Source organism: Pocillopora damicornis, chromosome 3 (genome assembly GCF_964200805.1).
Source record: "Pocillopora damicornis chromosome 3, jaPocDami1.2, whole genome shotgun sequence".
Classification (NCBI taxonomy): domain Eukaryota; kingdom Metazoa; phylum Cnidaria; class Anthozoa; order Scleractinia; family Pocilloporidae; genus Pocillopora; species Pocillopora damicornis.
This window is the reverse complement of record NC_142672.1, coordinates 11,468,919-11,486,802: the sequence shown is the minus strand read 5'-3', so window position 1 is coordinate 11,486,802 and position 17,884 is coordinate 11,468,919. Positions and strand designations below refer to the sequence as shown.

The window sequence follows — 17,884 nt, the reverse complement described above, 5'->3', positions numbered from 1 at the left end:
AGGCTAAACTCGTTTCCAGTCATCTTTAGCAAAAAAAGGGATTTTTCTTACGAAGTCTCCGTTTTTACGAAGTCTCCGTTTTTACGAAGTCTCCCGAATGCAGGTCAAGTCTTCCGCTTTCCCGCAAAATTCTGAATGGAAACTCTACAGGCTAAGTTTAATCTGAAAGTGTCCCAACAAAAGAGTGTGGATATTTTTTTTCTTAAGCCCACGTTCGTCACAATACGAAAAAAACATCTTTCTCTAAAGGAGAGGGAAATTACATAATTTTTACTACGATTAAAAAACAATTCAAACTAATTCATCATTTTGGCGAATTTTTTCCCTTGTCTGGACTTCACTTCCTGGGTCCGATTTAGCGATTTACACCAGTTTTGTTGAGGGAGACTGGGAAGAAGGGATCAATCAGTCAGAAAATTCAGCAAGGTTGGGCGATGATCTGAGTTCAAACATCTCCATATTTCATGTTCCCAGAGACTTCGGATAACTAAGCGAAGAAATGGAATACCAGGTTAAAACACTTCAATTTTTTTGGATATGCATCGCTAGTTTCACTAGACACGATCCTTCCACCAAATCCATGCTTGACCAGTCTACAACATGATGAAAATCGATAACAGTCGATAATGATAATGGATCAACGGCGATGAAAGATGAAACATTTTCCTGCGATTCGCCATTGATTAACAATAGATACAGAGTTTCGTTATCGACTGATCGTGCTGATATCGATTGTTCTCGGTTACGTATAGGCTTTCGTCGCAAGTCGTCGATTTGATGGGAGGAGCTGGTAGCGCAAAACAGGACAGTGGACACTGAACTCGGTAGAAATCTGTTAAGGGGCCCCCATCCATGAGGAAATGCCTGAACGCAAATTCATTTTAAACGCAAACGAAAATGAAAAAATGACTGATATAAAATAGATGGCTACAAAGAGATGCTTTCCTTGAGGTTGTAAGCTGGTGGAGAGACTTAAAGCAACTAACTCATCCGTATCACTCAAATGTTTGTCACATTTCTCTCCACAATGAAATGAGTGGACTAGATACGACAAACGCCGGTGACTGAAGCATTTCTAATACTCTATGGTCGATTTCCTATGTTTCGAAACAGAAAAAAACAAATGCTACGAGTGAATATTTATTCACCGATCAGTAATCGCTATTGGTATCGATGATTGGTTTCCACTGATTAAGTGATAAGGCCAAGAGAAAATTATGGTCTATGTTACACTATCTCTCGCACGAGCGCGCGTGGTCTAACGCAAGCAAGCTCTTTTTTCCGTTAGCAGAGAGAACGACGCTAGGGACAGGTGAAAGCTCCAAACGAGAGCGTTCATATCACCTATCAAATAATACTTATCATGGCGTCTGAGGTCTGAGAAACACTTAATTTGAAAAACATAATAGGTTAATTGATGAAGAAATAATTCTTAACGGTTGATTACGAATTTTACGTCATAATAGAAAGCACGAACTTCTGAGAAAGCGCCAAACCCAGTTTCAGATAAGTGCTGTCTTGACAATGTAACCTCCACGCAGAAAATAGTTGTATGCGGCAGAAAAGACGTTTGCCTCAGGAACCGAGTTTCAAAAGGCAGGCGATGGAGGATAGTTTCGTCTTTTCGGACGAAAAATACTCGAAAGATGTCCTGAAGCGATTGAGTGGATTGCAAAAACAGGGGATTATGTGCGATGTTAGAATCACAATGGAAGGTGAAGAATTTCAAGCCCACAAAAATATTCTGTCGGCAAGCTCAGACTACTTCTTCGCTATGTTCAACGGAAATATGAAGGAGAGCAAGCAGAGGGAGGTTACCATCACCGGGGTTGATAAAGACAGCATGAAAATGATACTGGGATTTATTTATACTGGCGAGATTGTGTTAGACTGGAGCAATGTAGAACCGATCCTACAGGGCGCCAATCTGATGCTAGTGCAGTCTGTAAAAGATGCTTGTGGGCGTTTCCTTGAAAGTCGACTCAACGTGAAAAACTGCCTTGGTATTCAAACTTTAGCAGAAACCTACGCGTGTCCAAAATTATGGACAACTACGAACACTTTCATCTATCAGAATTTCCTTCACGTGGCCGAGAGTGAAGAGTTTATGAATTTGGACGAGAAACAAATCCAGACTTTATTACAAAGTGACGAGATTTCAGTGGAAAACGAGGAAAAAGTTTACGAAGCTCTTGTCGGTTGGATAAACTACGATTTGGAAAATAGACGGCCGTTTTTTCCCTCATTAATGGAAGATATTCGCCTGCCTCTTGTTTCCCCGTACTATTTAGTTGATGTGGTTGAGCACGAAGAACTCTTCAACACTTCTCCAAGATGTAAGGAACTATTACTTGAAGCACAGCATTATCATCTGTTACCAGACCGTCGCCAGCATCTCGACACCACTAGAACGAGACCGCGCAATTACGAACGTTTTCACGAGATTCTCATTGCTATGGGCGGCAATGGAGACTATCATAATCAAAGCACAGGTAGGTTCAATTCTCGTATCTTGACTGTGCTAGGGAACACATCGAAAACAATAACTAAGACGATCAGAGTTTTCAGAGTCTTTAAATAACTTCAAAGTCCTCTTCCTCTTGTATCAAACCCAACAACTAACTAAATCGATTAAAAAAGTTTTAATTTTTTTCCCTAAATTTTGATACTATATGATAAAGAAAAAGTCCTCGACATATTTCAAATGTTCGACTACATTTACAGTCTCCTGTGGGCACAATTAACGCAGTGGTAAAAATTTTCTTAATTCGATATGACTGTGTTTCGAATTTCAATTTTCTCTTTCCCTCACCCTTTGGAAAATTTTGTTCTTTGTATATTCACACGCAACGCGCGTCAGATCTGGTCGATTGGTCAATCGTATTTCAAGACCTTGAAGTCAGCATTGGGGTTAACGTGAACGCTCTCGTGAAAACTTGTTTTCGTAGTTGAGTTGAGTTTTTGAGCCGAGTTACATGAGATATAATTAAAAGGAATTAGACGGATTTTATCTTTTTTTTTAACTTGCACACACATGGAGAATGCATCGAAATGTTTTCAACTCTTCTCTGTTTTAGTTTTCGGCTTCAACATTGTAACCCAGGTATGGTCCGACCTGCCACGGTTTACAAAGGATCGCGGGTATCATGGCATTGCAAGTTTTGGAGGACAGCTCTACGTGACTGGAGGTTATTGTAACGTCAACTCTGAGACACTCGACATAGGTAACGAACTAGCGCGTTTGACAATTTCCTTGATAGAACAGGTCCCCTGTGCAAGTCTGATTCCTTGCGAAATAATTCAGAGAGTTCTGTGCATTCACTTTTGAGAATTTGGCTTTCTTTCAGACCTATACGTCAAAAAGTGATGCAATGTTCTTTCAAATGGTTACTTTTATTCAAAAAAGGAATCAGAGGGAATCGTCCCTATGACTTTCTTTTATTGTTTCTCCAGCAAAGAAAACAACTTTTTTCCACTTATTTTTACAAAAATTAATCATACTCATTACAGTTTCCTTTACTGTGATTGATGCATTAGCTGCGTTATTCGCCACTACTCGTTCTGTACATTTGTAGTCGGACAGTTCGCTGTAATTGGACACCTGTAATCGGACAACTGAAGCAGCCAATTATACTTATTCCTCTCAGCCAAATCCACCAATCACAGATTTGATCACTATAACCATAACAACAACCATTTATCCTAAAAAAAACTGGAATTTCCAAAATTGAGGAATTTTTTATTTTAGACATTGTCTCTACTAGGGATAATTGTAGTTGTTGTTTTCGGAAATTGTAATGTTTGTGATTAATTGGTAAATCATACTCGTGATTGCCAACTGGGACTCACGCTTCGCGGTCGTCCGGTTTTCTCTATCACTTGAATGATTACAGACCGAATTGGACTTCACTCGGTCCTATGAGCATTATTAATTGTCTTCGCAACGATTTTTTGTTCTTAGCCCAGAGATATGATGTACGACAGAAGGAGTGGCATAACATGCCCAACATGTTGACAAGGAGAAGTAAACACGGCTCCGTGGAGGTAGATGGTCATGTATACATTGTTGGCGGCTATGACGGTCAAAACACGCTCAATTCCATAGAATGTTTCAGTCTTCAAGCAGGAAGGTAATAATGTGTGGGTATCATGTGAGACAACACAGTAGAAAGAGGAACAATATTTAGTTAAGCGTTCATAGTTAAGCGTTCATAGGTAAGCGTTTGGGATTTCATTGATTCGGTCACCGGTCCTAAAGGACGTACAGACCAAAAACCTTTAAGACTTATTATGAAAACTTCATCACCTTCGCAGAGTCAGAGCTCCTCACACAAGCTTTACCAGCTCGCAGATCTAGAGCCTGAAGCACTCTTTTTAAGTTGTCAAGTCAAGACGACTTCTGGAATTAAGGATATGTTTTCCAACTTAAAGTAGCTTATATACTTTTCGTCTCGAATCACTATTATGTCGCCTCATCGGGATAGGGGCATAAGGGCCGAAACCTCTCAAGGACAATAAATTCTACGATCCACTTAATTCATTAATTTAGTATCTTGTATTTGTTAAAGATGGCGCACCAAGTCTCCCATGCCGACAAGAAGAAGATGTGTCACCGCGGTAGCTCACGGGAAGTCTATTTACGTCATTGGCGGCCATGATGGTTCCAGTATTTTAAACACAGTCGAGTGCTATGACACTACAAGGTAAATAATCCTGTTTTAAAATGACTTCACTACGAATAGGCATTCGGTAAAAATATTTCTCGTGGCTAAAACAAAAATCAATCCATGTGAAAAGAGAAACGTAACTGATACATCACGGCTTAGAGCGGGAAACATGAAACCTTTACACGCAACCGCCGCACAAGTCAGGAAACCAAAAACAATTAAAAGTCGCCCCATAAGTTTAGTTTTGGCTTTTGATGAGCTAATAATAAAGTTAGTTCCCAGTAATTTTAGTCAGTAATACTTATTACTCATTGACAAAGTTTTGTTGCCTTGCTTGAAAGCGTAACATAAAGAAAGATCTTAGTTTCCTCAGGAGCCATCAATGGGAGCCTCTATCTCCTATACTGATAGGCCATAGATTTAACCCTATCACGAGTAGATTTATAAATAAAAATGCTTCCAGGGAACGTTTCGAGTTCCAACATCTAATCAAAAGAAGAGAGCTAGGATAACCCTATCGTTTCGCGTCAAAGATCCACTCTGGTTGATCGGCTCCCGATTTGCTAGAGGAACTGTCGCCTTTATTTGAGGAACTAGTTACATTAAAACTAAACCCATTGAGTTGAGTATAAATTAGACATTGATTTGGCTTTGGCCAAGGGGATCTAAAATCACAAAACCATAAACATCTGAAATGTGTCCGAAATCTTCATTGTGTTATGGACAATCGCAGTGAAGATCAAGAGAAGTGAGTAACCCATCAAACTACAAACTAATAAGTTTACGTTTCTCGTACATGATTGGTTTGTTATCCCAGACAAGATGACACAGATTTCTTATATTCAATGCGTTCCGAGTTCCACAGTATTCGAGACACGTAGACTGGCGTTTGATTGGCCCAACAACAGCGACATCAAATATGCCACAGCATAACTCTTTCTTCAATCTCGATAGGGATTCTTGGAACTCCACAGAAGTTCAACCGATGCACGACAGACGTTCTTTTCCAAGCGCGCTTGTCGTGGACGACGAAATGTACGTGTTAGGCGGTTACGATGGTAACGACACTCTCAGATCGGTGGAATGCTACAGTTTTACGACGCTTGAGTGGACTCAAGTGACTCCCATGTGCACGCCCAGGTCCAACGCCGGAGCATGCGTATTTAACAACAAAATTTATCTCGTCGGGGGATGGGACGGGATTAGTTTGAACTCGGTAGAATGCTTCGACATAGCTACCCAGGTGTGGCAGCGCATGCCCTCCCTCCCCCGACCAACAACTGGTGTGCGATGCTGTTTTTTATCCTTCCAGTCTACGAGCGAACAAAAGCAACCCAAGAACAGAGGCAGCCGCGGCCATATGTGTATTATATGCTAGCGGGATTTTTGCTACATCTTGCCTTAAAAGTAATCTTGTATTGAAGTGTTTTTTTGCAGTGTGGCATAATTTTTTGCGCGGGTTCGTTCGTAGACTGAAAGACTATCTTACCCTTTTTGTAAACAAAATGAAATTAACATTTCGTTCTCGATAAGTTGACCATGAACAATTTGACTGTTTTTGCTGCGAAGACCGCATGGCCTTGGTAACTTTGCAATAAAAAAAATCCGTGTTTGTTGTGATAGTGACAAACAAAATGGCGCACAGAAATCTGGTTATAACCAATAAATTTCCTGGCTTTTCTATTTAATTATTATAAATTATTTTATGTTTTCACACTAGACGGTTATTTACCCATCTTCCCCATGCCATGCCTGAAGGGTATAAGAGGCGACTTTCGGTTAATTTACAGCTTGCCTCATTCACAGAGCTAGACTGGTGCCACCCCCTCCCTTCACCACCGCTGCATCTAAGGCACATCTGTTTCTGCTAATGTTGCTTTTCCCTGCACGATTTAGCTTCCTTTGAGGGATGACACACTAGGAGACTGACCAAAATTTACAATCAATTAAGTGCAAACTTAGTCAAGTTCAAGCGAATCATTGACCTCAGCGTTCTCCACAGAGTCATCATCGAGTGACCGGGAAACATTCTCGTCAGCTGTTTCATTTAAGGGTAATGAACCTTCCTCCCCTCTCGTTAGAGTCGACGACGTATTAGACTGCTTCTGCTCCTCGGAGCTGATTGCCTGGACACCATCTTTTAACTCCTCGAGTGAAATATCATTTTTTTTTATGTTGTCTGAGACTTCCTCCATTTTTCTTGTTCTACCAACGTCATCACCTTTTGAATGGACATGTTCTCTCAGTCCCGGTTCATTACTAGCTTCTGGTCCATTTTTCAAGTCCTGTTTAAGATTCTCTTGTGAACTTGTTCCTTTGACCTTAGACAGTTTATTCGCCTTAGACGAATTAGTAGTTGCCTTGACGTTTTCTGAAACTTGCTGACGACAAACGCGTGAATTTGAGACCGACGGCCCCTTTTTAGCTTGTGCGCCACAACCCTGTACAGAAAAGAGCTTGTCTCTAACGATTCGCTTTGACGAGGTATTGTTAATATCTCGGTTGGTACCTTTTGGTACTGGCGGCCTGAAAACTAACGGGACCTTTCTTATGGCGCCAGATGAACTTGGAGCCGACGAGGGCCTCGCATTAGAGCTACTTTGAGTCCATAAAGACCTTGTGCCAGTACTAGATGTTACAGTGTGTTGATGAGAGCTTTGAGAAGAGGTTTTTGATGTTTCCCTATGCCCTGATGCTGAGGAATTTTGATAAGATCGTGAATTAGGTAGAGAGTTTCTATCAGAGCTCCTTGACAACGAAGAAGACGCTCTCGAGCTTCTCGGCGGCATTGAAGCCTGAGATGAGGAGGGTCTTTTTCCAGAATCACTGCTTGTCGCTGAAGATATTTTTCCACGGACTGACCTGACACCGCTACCATCAGTCGAGGGCCGTCCTGAGGAAGGCCGCATGTTCGTAGGTGCAAGTCCGATACTATTTCGGGAGCTCCTACCCGACGTGGGCCTACTTTGCTGAGAGCTCCTGTCAGAAGCAGAGTTCCCTCTCCCTCGTCCTGTCGTACGAGATTCAGTTGCAACTCGTTGAAAAGATCTCATAGTTGATGGCCTGGCGGACGCCTAATAAAAGAGACAGGAAAATAGGAACAAAACAATGAGGGTTGATTCAAGTTTCCACAATTTTTTCAAACAGTTTCAGAACTCAATATAGGTTGTTGGTGACAATCAGAGAGCCCGTGGGTTTATGGCACAACCGACAAAATGTGACAGGCGGAAAACTAAGTAATGCAATTCGCGTATGAATTACATCAACTCATCACACTTTCATTTGTGAACATATCTCCAGCTCCTTGCCTTTAAAGCCTGCATCATTATTTCACCTGGTCTGAGCCCTATGCATGTCATCCAGTTTACGAGGCAGTTTAAGCAGACTTGGGTCGTTTTTTGACAATGACACTTGTAGCTTTGTTGGAATTTTATTGCTCAACCAATAAATTTGGTTCGACTTTCGTCCACTAAAATTGAACTTACTTGAAGGGAACTTGGCACACTTCTCCTCTTTCCGCTGGAATTTTCACCTGAATCAGACAGACCACTAAACAACGCGCCTGTAGGACAAAAGTAAAATTAAGCTTTTCGCCTCGTCTTAGAATTGATCAAAAAAAGGGCATCCCGGGAGCTTGAAGCCTACTCTGTTAAAAAGTTCGCACTTCAGAAGGGATATTTCATTGAACAATAACCTGGAAATTAGGCCCTCCGTCGCCATAAAACAAGATAGGCAAAGTCTGGAATCAAGTTTGTTCTACACAAAACCTAACACTGACCAGACAGGTGTTTCTAATCAGATCTTACCTTCCTTTACCTCGCGTTGAGTAGAAAGCTTTAATTTTTTCCATCCTTCCGATCGGGTTACTTTAAAAAGGTTGCATCTGATAACCTTGACACAGTCTTTGTGTAAATTGACCACAAGATCAGTTACTTCCTAGGAAAAAATTAAACACGATGATGAAGATGAAAACGGCGAATAAAAACAATTTTAGGGGAAAAAAGTGGGAAGAAAGTGTAGAAGACACCAATATAGTAATAAATAGCTAATTACTTCATTATCGACTGTAAACCAGGTACAACTTCTTCCACACGGTGTAAATTTTTTTTCCAAAATTGCTCAGTCACGAGACTTATGAAAATCATTTCAAGTTCAGATAGATCGCGTTCAAGAGTTATTCCCATGGCGAATTTAAATTGAGAAAACTATGAACAATTTAGGATTCGAAGACGGATTATTTTAGAAAAATTTCTAGACTACGAAAGATGTAATTCTTGAGCTGGTTCGTCTAATATTAAAACAGCCCATAGATTTATCACAATTAAGGAAATATCAGAGTTTCCCTGAAGGATCTACTTCAGTTTGAACTGGAACTCTAAGAGAACGTCCAAACCTCTGGATAGCATTCCTCATCATTCTCCTGTGCCTTCACTTTAAGGATCCTTTGTAGCTTGAGAAGGGCCCTTAGGAGGTCGCAGCAATTTTCAATGGTCAGGTTCTTTTTAATCGCAGATAGAATTTTTTCTAAGACAGGCACTGACCAACCTACCCCCTGAAAGGTTGAGAGAGTCAGTCAGTCAGTCAGTTAGCTAACCTTTAACGGCATCTTTCATCCAGCCCCCAAAACAATCAATCAATCATTAAATCAGTTAGTCAGCCAGTCAGTATGGTGTTCATTCACTTAATCAATCCATGTGTGAGTCAATGATTAACCCTGTCACTTACTAGTGCTGTCAGGTTAAATTTACCTTCAGGATTTCATGAAAGCTCCTTTGATCAATTAAACGAAAAAAGTTTTGAGTAATAAACAACAGACAAGATTCTTGGACAGCAGAAACAGCCAAGTGAACAGGCTCAGTCCACTTGACCAGTGGTGTACATGAAGAAAGTTTGTCACAGTGATTCAAGACTTCTATGGCTGATGCTACGACCTGCAATCAAGACAATGTGTTTTGTTACTCTACCTTTAAATTATTAGGTACTGAAAAAATATGCCAGCCGCTTTTGGCATGTAATGTAGGCAATTATATAATAAGCTCAGTTATGCACGCATTCTGATTGGCTCTCACTTATGACCTATTGGAGGACAGACATATAGATGATGTCATCATTAAAAATTTTTAAAATTCTTTATTATATAAAACAAATAGATTCCGACACACGGCAACTTGGAATCTATTTGTTAATTAGAGAACTGTTACTCCTTCTACTGTTTTTCAGTTTGGTTTTCAGAATATGAAATGGGTAATGCATACAAAACAAATATTTTGTGTTGGAGAATGGTGACCCAAAGGTTTTTGGTGATGCTGTGATTCAACTCTTTTTGTGATTCAATAAGTGTACCACTTGTACAACAAAGCAAATAACAGAGAGCAGTAAAAAATTAAATTCCAGCCATTTTGAAAATCAGCCCAACATTGAATAATCATGTTCTAATCCTTGCTAACATGTGGAAAAATGCATATCTTACAAAGCTCCTCTGAATTTCAGCCAGAATTTCTTCCTGAAGCAGCTTAGGAAGGGAAGCGAATCCTTTGGTACCCAAAGTGCGATCAAAGTGTTTTGCCATCCATCTGCAAAAAGGACATTTAAATAATCAACAAAGAGCATGCACACATTAAAAAAACATGACAACTTCTTTTAAAATATCCCTTACTTGATGCAAGATTTCTTGAGATCAGTAAGACTAAACAACTCTGATACTTCCAAGCACTCAGGAATACCAGTCAGACATTCTGCACAGGGCTGGAAAAACAACAAAAGTGGCGTCATTCTTTTCTGACTATGTCGCAAAATAAAAAGAACTATTGTCTGATTATCTCACCTTATGAAACATATGACACTTGTCAATTTTCAATGTACAATTAATGATTTCTCTGAGTCCTTCCAGCCCATACATGTCTACAAGAGGAAGTGCATCACTGCCAATGAAACAGAAAACAGTCAGACAACATACTGGTAAACAACATACTGTATTTTGTTTGCCAAACCAGAAATACCTTGACAATAATTCTCAAGAAAAATGTAACACACAAAATAAGAGTGTAGTAACTCAATCTTACACAATTTTTTCAATTTATGATTCCCTACCTCCTTTTTCTTAAAAATACTAGCAAATTCTATAAATATATCAATTGAGATATAAGCGATCCTTGCAGCTATGAACACTACTGAACTTGTAGTTAAAATGAGACTTGAAAAAAATTCAGGCCCATACGAGATTTGAACCCATGACCTTTGCAATACCATACATTCTTAAGGCGTCAGGCATCTAATGCAGACTGTAATCCTTTAAAAGAGTTAAAAAACATTTTATTCACCATATGAGTGCAAAATCACCCTTCACGTGAGCTGTTCCTCCATAAATATACTTCAGGACGGCCATGAAACTGTTATAATTCACACTAAAATAAAATAAGTTACACTAATCAGTTGGCTCTAAACGACCACCAAGCATGCACACTATTAGCTCAAAAACTCTTATAAGACAGTCTAAAATCCATGGGTGACTATTCTCATAATGGCTGCTTGAGTTATTCAAAGTGCTTCATCCAGGAACTCAACAGACCCTGTTTTGGTTATGAACTTAGAGCCTTTCAATATAGGGTCCTGCCCATGAATTGCTGAGCCACTATTAAAAGCTAGTGTCTTATTAAGAAGGAAGAATTTATGCTGGGCAGGGGGAGGGGGAGGGGGAAGGGGGCAGGGAGATGTCATATTTCATTAGAAGTTGTGACTCACCCAATAAGAGGAATCTCTTTAGTTTTCCCTTCAATCCAGTCACCATAAAGCATGGCTGAAAAGTAATTTGAGCGTGCACACAAAATGGCTCTGGCAAAAAATATAGAAAATGTTTTGACTAACAACAAAAATGAAAATAACACTGCCACATCTCCATATTAAGCACTCACTTGTGGGCTTTGATTTTGTCTCCATTGACAATAAAGACAACATCAGATCCAACTTCACTTATTAACAACTGAAGTAATTCTTGACCAAGAGTACAACAGCAACTCTTGAAATCACATATAGGAAAAAACAGAAGAAAACAAAACTTTGCATTTCAGCACTTATTGGTTGACAAATAAATGAACAAAAAAATTGCAAGTCCTTCAGAAATGATAAAAATGTGTAATTCTCATCTACCTTTAATTCATCTCCTAATGAGTCATCCCCTGGTGGACCAATATCTGATACAAAAATATATATTATTTAGAAACTTGAGTATGGCTGAGTCATTTATTATGGGAATTATACTAGATGGGCACCTCACCTTGTGGATCACTTATAAAATAAATTGTAAACATAACACTAAAATCTATCAGAAAAAAAATGTACAGAATGGATTCAGTAAACACTCCAACCATGCAGCCCAAATGACTGGAACCTATACTCCATAGCATCAACTGACTAGGAATACTGCTACTACCACAGCATAGAATGCTAACTCATCGTCTGTTAACTTCTAGCATTCTTTAATGTACCCAGAACCCATTTATACCCAAGGGTGGAGAAAGGTACTGTGTGTGCAAAGTATTTTGTCCAAAAATCAATGCACTGACCCAGGGCAGGTCTTGAACTCTGACCTCTCAAACCAGAGTCTAGTGCTCTAACTGTTAGGTTTCTTCACCTCCCACATCAAAGTGATTTCTCTCAGCCTTTTTGTCTTCATTTGTCACTTAAAACTGTTGCTTTTTGTCTTTCTTTGCCAATCTTCAACTACAGATTTTAATCTTACAAATAGCTTCTGAAGTTGGTGATCATTTCCTTCATTCTTGTGACCTTAATGTTAAAGTTAAATTTAATATCATCGTCGATTCAAATGTATAATTTTAAATTTTAACTTCTAAATTACCTAGTTTTGTTTTGAAACTATTCACCAAAATTCTACCATCTGTTGAAGTTAATTCATCTGTCAATTCATTTGTTGTCTTGATTTCAGCAACCTGTTTATTCAAGAGACAGCTTGAGCGTGTTGTATGTGAATCACTTCCAATTCCATCTGCATTGCAGTCTGATTCAACATTTTCCTCATCAATCACATTACCAGGGCCATCAACTAAATCACTACTATGCTGATTTTCCTCCAAATCATGTTGTTGTTGGTTTACATCTGATAGGTAAGTCTCTTGTATGTTACCAAGGCTAACAGCAAAATGATCACAGAACTCTGGACGAGAATCAAGTCTTTCCTCAAAACTCAATGTATCCTCCATACAACTTGCTTGTGGTAGTTTGGAGTCAGAATGACAATCATTATCTCTAGGTCCACTAGTTTCTTCTCCTTTAGAAGTTCCCTCTACAATGCCATCACCAACAGTTCCTGACCCATCACCATCCATGTCGCAATACGACTGAGTACAAGTAGCATCATTACCATCAAATTCCTCTGGCTTCACTTGTAATCCTTCAATACCATCTTTCCCTGCCCAAACCTCTGGCTGGATATTGTTTTGAAGATGGTCTATATCATTTTCAAATCTTTTATTGAAACTGTCTTCTTTACATGTACCATCCACAACATGATCAATCCCATCTACTAAGCTTGGTATAGTCTCTTTTTCCCAAGGGAAACTTGATCCATCGTAGTCTTTAAAATCATCTTCTGTATAAGCAGACCTTGAGAAAAAACAGAAAAAAATACAGTTATAATAAAATGGTGGTGACAGTTTCAACCTTAGTTTAATATAAATAACTTAACTAATAATAGTGAAGCTTGAAAAGTTTTAATCTTGATATTACTTACATTATAAATGACAAGAAGTAAGTTCAATGCTTTACACACTCTGGAAATTTTTGCATAGATCATTACCAAACCTGTAAATATTTTTTGTTCTTGAAAATATAGGCTAAAATTTAGGCTAAAATTTAGGCAAAGACCATCTCTACCTTAGAAATTTCTCAAACTCAATGGCCTCTATTCCATTTATTTGAATGCATGTTTGGACAGAACCTGCGGAGGCATATCTTGGAAGAAAATGTTGACAGAAATTTGGAGCTCTTGCTCTGAGAACAACTGTATGGGCTTGAAATTCAACATTATTTATCATAAATGTGACATCACTGAAGGATGCATCTCCAAACAACCTGAAAGTGAAAACAAACTATAAGTAAAAAATAAGAAACTGAATGATATCCAGCTTGTTTTGAATCAGTTTGCTATGTATTCTCACCCAGATTCACTTCATTAACCGTTAACACCCTAACATCCGCATGCAAATTCTCCATAGTGTTCTCTGTACATTTCCTATGGTACCGATAGGAAGAATAATTTGTTCACTAATCAAGAGTCTCTTGAGTTGCCGATTATTCCCTTAATTCTCATGACCTTACTGCTTAATCCAGCACTGATACTTTAAAGAGAAATCAGATGCTAGTCACTCTCAGGATTAATGATTAAAGGGTTACGTAAAAAACTGTGTTTGATCGAGTGACTGATGCATTTCATAATTGTCGATCCATCCTCTTCGGAAAAAAGAAAGTACAGACAAACCATTTTGCAATTTTTTTTTTAATATGTCTGGATTTTGGACAGATTTCCTCCAAGGGAGATCAAAAAATGAGATAGATTTGACGCTTCACAACGACAAACTGTTTTATGCTAAGACCATTATAACTAATCAACTATTCTAATTCAGCTCTACAAATGTAAACTTCGATCTTGGACATTTACCTGGATAGATCTGCGATCAGATCTCGTTTAACGGCTTGACGTAGCTTTTCTCTTGCATTTTCTTCTCTTTCCTTAAAAGCCTTGCTCTTCAAAAACGACATAGCGTTCATCGTTTACAGGCAGTCGACATAGCTGATTCAGCAATATGGCGAAGGAAGGCGACGATGTCAATTTGTGCCAGGCGTACTCCCGCCATAATAACTCGGCTGAGTCCCCCTCTGTCACAAGGACACCTGCTGCCAAAGCGTTTCAAATTACGACATTATTATCGACTTGAAGATCATGCTTCTTTCTTAGGTGCTTGCAATGCAGCAGCTCTTTTCTATTCGAAAACAGAAGTTGTTTTACCTGATGCGAGGTAAGCATATTACACCCCACAACTTACCTTTTATTCACTGTCTTTGTCAGATTACCATCGGAAAGGTTGTGAGTTCGGTATCCTCCAAACGTGATTAAATAATATTACTACGAACGCATAATCTGCCCAAATGCACCAGACATATTGCATATAAACAATGTCGCAAGCAAATTTACTTTTAGTCCTAACTCCGTTTATGGACACAGAATTCTGTGATCTTTAGCTGGGGTTCTACAAGTACATGTTATTCTCTCTGATTCACCGGAAGATGGTCATGTACAAAATAAGCTTAAAATTAGCGATTGCGATTGCGATTGTTTTTGCATGTGGCATAAAGGAAAAATAATAGAAATATTTCTCAGGTGGATTTCGATAAGTTCAGCCTCAAAAACCACAAGAGGGACAAAATAATAATTCATTTGTAGCTATTACGGCAAGAATGTGTTGAGAAACTTTAAAGTTCGAAACCGAAAGTGAGCTCGTTGTACAACACTACGAAAGTCAGATGTGTTTTCCTTTCTGTGGGTGGAGTGGTAAATGACAAACTGATGAATGTTTAACAGGTAATTTACTGTTAACATCAGAGTTGAAAACGTAAATTAGCCACCGTTAAGAGTTTAAAGGCTGAAGTTTCGAGCGTTAGCCCTTCGTCAGAGCGATGACGAAAAAATCTTGAAAGATGTAAAATATTTTGCGAAAATAGTAGATACAATAGCGTTAACGACAAAAAATTTGGAAAATATTGTCAAAACAGCCACAGTGTTTCGGAAGACGGACTGTACGCTTTTGTAGTGGCTAGTAATCCGTACATAATAGAGTGGTTTAGCAAGAGGACGGGAACGTCATTTCAGAACGGGAAAGCGCGCGGATAATCTGGACACGACTCTATTTCGACTTCCGGTGTTAGCGTTGCCGTTCTCCCCATCAAGTTCAGGACGTCATTTCGCTGGTTTTCCCGTCGTGATCAAAACGCCAAGTATTTGCGTTCATTGTGTACTCATAAACGAGATGATGCTGTTTAGAATGATTTCAGAACTCATTTCCAATATAACCAGGTTACTTTCTTTATTTTATTCGGTGAATTTGTGAAAGTTTACCGCTACATTTATTCTGGATTCCCGAAAGGAAACACGATCGTCAGCAAGCGATCTAAGATTTTAGGACTCAGTTACCTTTTGTAATTGAGCGTGGCTTTAAGCAACGTAAGGGCTTTTCTTTGATACATTTCTTAAACCATGTATGAAAACTCCAAGAATGGTTGCTGTTAATTTTATCGTGAATCATGTCATCAATAAATTAAGCTTGCTTCATGTTGAAGTTTATCAAAATGAAACAACACGAAGGTTACCTGCTATATTATTCATTGTTATTTGTTGTCATTGTCATTTTAACCGTGACTAAAAACTGTTCTGCGAATTGAAGTCAGAGATAAAAAAAAATTTGAGAATAGCTCGGGTTTTGCACGTTTTTATGTCTTTAGTTTTTGATCAGCGCCGGTGAAAACTAAGACAAGAAAGTCATCTACGAAAGAAAATAACAATCAACTTGATTTCGGCACGGCTTTCTAAATCTATTAATTTGATTCAGTCTTGAACGACTTTATTCGTTAAAAAAAAAATCAAATTAAACAAAAACAAAAATAAAACAGGAACGAAGTCTGATTCCTCAGTCTAACCGTTTCGTTGGTGACTAGTTTGAGTGCATTTCATTTGTTCATAGTTAAACGGGAACTCATTGTAAACAACTCCATCGTTGGGTCGCTTGATCTCTAAATGTTTTCGTCATAACTTCTGATAACTCCGTTCAAAATGCATTGCAACTCTAAGAGGGTGGTGCTCAAAAGAGGTGTACCGTCATGATTGAGAAGAATATTCAGTAAACAAGGGAAAAAACCGCGACGATTTAAATTCCAAATTATACTTTACAAAATTATGAAGAAAAACGAGTAGTGCTAAAATCTAGAAGCACGAAACGAAATGACAGCGATACAAATCATAGAAAAAAAAATATTTAGTGGGCTTCAAAATCTGATAGACTCGAGACTAGAATGGAATAATTTCAAAGTTTAACCGCCCATGTGGATTCATATTAACTACTCACTTGTAGTAAACTATCCTCGGTTTGTGCTTGTTACACCCTCAAAGAGGATAATTTCGTTGTCCTTCGAGTGGTCTACGAAACCGAAAAAATTCAAAGCTGATAATGATCCTAAAGAGCCAAGGTTAGGATATTCAAGAACAAAACAAAAGAACAAATATAGCGTGGACGGTTCGTTGAAACGACTGCTAAGTCACTTTTCAACACAACGCGACGGCGTTCTCGACCCAGTTTCTTCTCGGCATTTTTGCTGCGCGTGCCGTTCTGAAATGACGTTCCCGTCCTCTTGCTAAACCACTCTAATGTTCCCACGGACGGCGTGATTCCTACTCAAAAATGCAATGGTTGACCAAATGTCAAGTTACAAGGATTCAGTTTACTATGTTTTGCTTCTCGTAGTCCACTCGGCACTTTGAAAGGCAGGTTTTTATTCTAAAAACTAAACTAAAAACCTTCATCTATTGTTTTTCTTGGATTGTTAATTGGTTTTTTTTTTGTTTTTTTTTTTCCAAAAAATGTTTTAGCGGGGGATAAAAAGATTATACAAGCTTTATCGGTGACTAGTTTGTAACTTATTTCTTCGGCTTTAGTTAGTCAAGGCAGACTAAGTATACCGAGAAGGATCGAAATAGGGAGATGACAGGAGCACATGGGCCCCTGGAGATGGTAATTTTTTTTCCAAGTGCCCCCTACCCCCCCACCCCTAAGGATTCCAAGCGTACATTTGCTACTGTTAAGAATTAAGAATCAGATCTTGGGAGTTAAAATGTTAAGGGTTTTTGGTCGTTAATTATCAGCCTTTGAAGATTTTTCATGAAAGCATCGACCGCTCTGCGAAACACAAGTCATTGTACTATGATCTTTTTTTGTTTTATTTAGGAGCCAGTGGGCTGGACTATCTAATTACCTTTGCTTCAAATATTGAACATAAATGGATAGAAATGACTTAAAATGGATTAAACTACTCCTTGAATTATAAAAATTCCAACAAATTCCACATGATATTTTAATCAGGGGGGCGTATATCCATCGATTAAAAGCTTTGTCATTTCCTTTAATTTCCGTCTCTTGTACTCAAGTGGTGTCAGA

The 17,884-nt window shown here is 38.8% G+C and overlaps 3 protein-coding genes across 5 annotated transcripts in view; 2 read left to right on the top strand and 1 right to left on the bottom strand.

Moving 5' to 3' along the window:
* The first annotated feature begins 1,263 nt into the window (after positions 1–1,263).
* LOC113667095 (kelch-like protein 18) lies at positions 1,264–6,365 on the top strand. The gene is made up of 5 exons (XM_027182896.2): positions 1,264–2,492; positions 3,078–3,224; positions 3,962–4,130; positions 4,569–4,703; positions 5,622–6,365. Exons 1-5 carry the CDS (start codon positions 1,553–1,555, stop codon positions 6,043–6,045), a joined length of 1,815 nt encoding a protein of 604 aa, XP_027038697.2. The 5' UTR covers positions 1,264–1,552; the 3' UTR covers positions 6,046–6,365.
* LOC113667108 (uncharacterized) lies at positions 5,227–14,576 on the bottom strand. Of its 2 annotated transcripts, none has more exons than XM_089198950.1 (15): positions 14,341–14,576; positions 13,557–13,754; positions 12,523–13,286; positions 11,814–11,857; positions 11,579–11,682; positions 11,409–11,498; positions 10,988–11,071; positions 10,492–10,588; positions 10,324–10,412; positions 10,138–10,240; positions 9,416–9,598; positions 9,061–9,219; positions 8,474–8,603; positions 8,153–8,229; positions 5,227–7,741 (listed from the first exon to the last, which is right to left on the bottom strand). In XM_089198950.1, the coding sequence occupies exons 1-15, from the start codon at positions 14,448–14,450 to the stop codon at positions 6,626–6,628; spliced, it is 3,348 nt and encodes a 1,115-aa protein (XP_089055076.1). In that variant the 5' UTR covers positions 14,451–14,576; the 3' UTR covers positions 5,227–6,625. The 2 variants fall into 2 exon arrangements, with proteins under 2 accessions (XP_089055076.1, XP_089055077.1); XM_089198951.1 differs by having other exon boundaries at positions 8,484–8,603.
* Positions 14,561–17,884, top strand: part of LOC113667073 (uncharacterized) — a 15,973-nt gene continuing 12,649 nt past the window's right edge. The window contains exon 1 of one of the 2 annotated variants that reach the window (XM_027182873.2): positions 14,561–14,698. The gene's annotated coding sequence lies outside the window, so the exon portion shown is untranslated. The remainder of the gene's footprint in view (positions 14,699–17,884) is intronic. The other variant, XM_089198996.1, reaches the window with a different exon arrangement.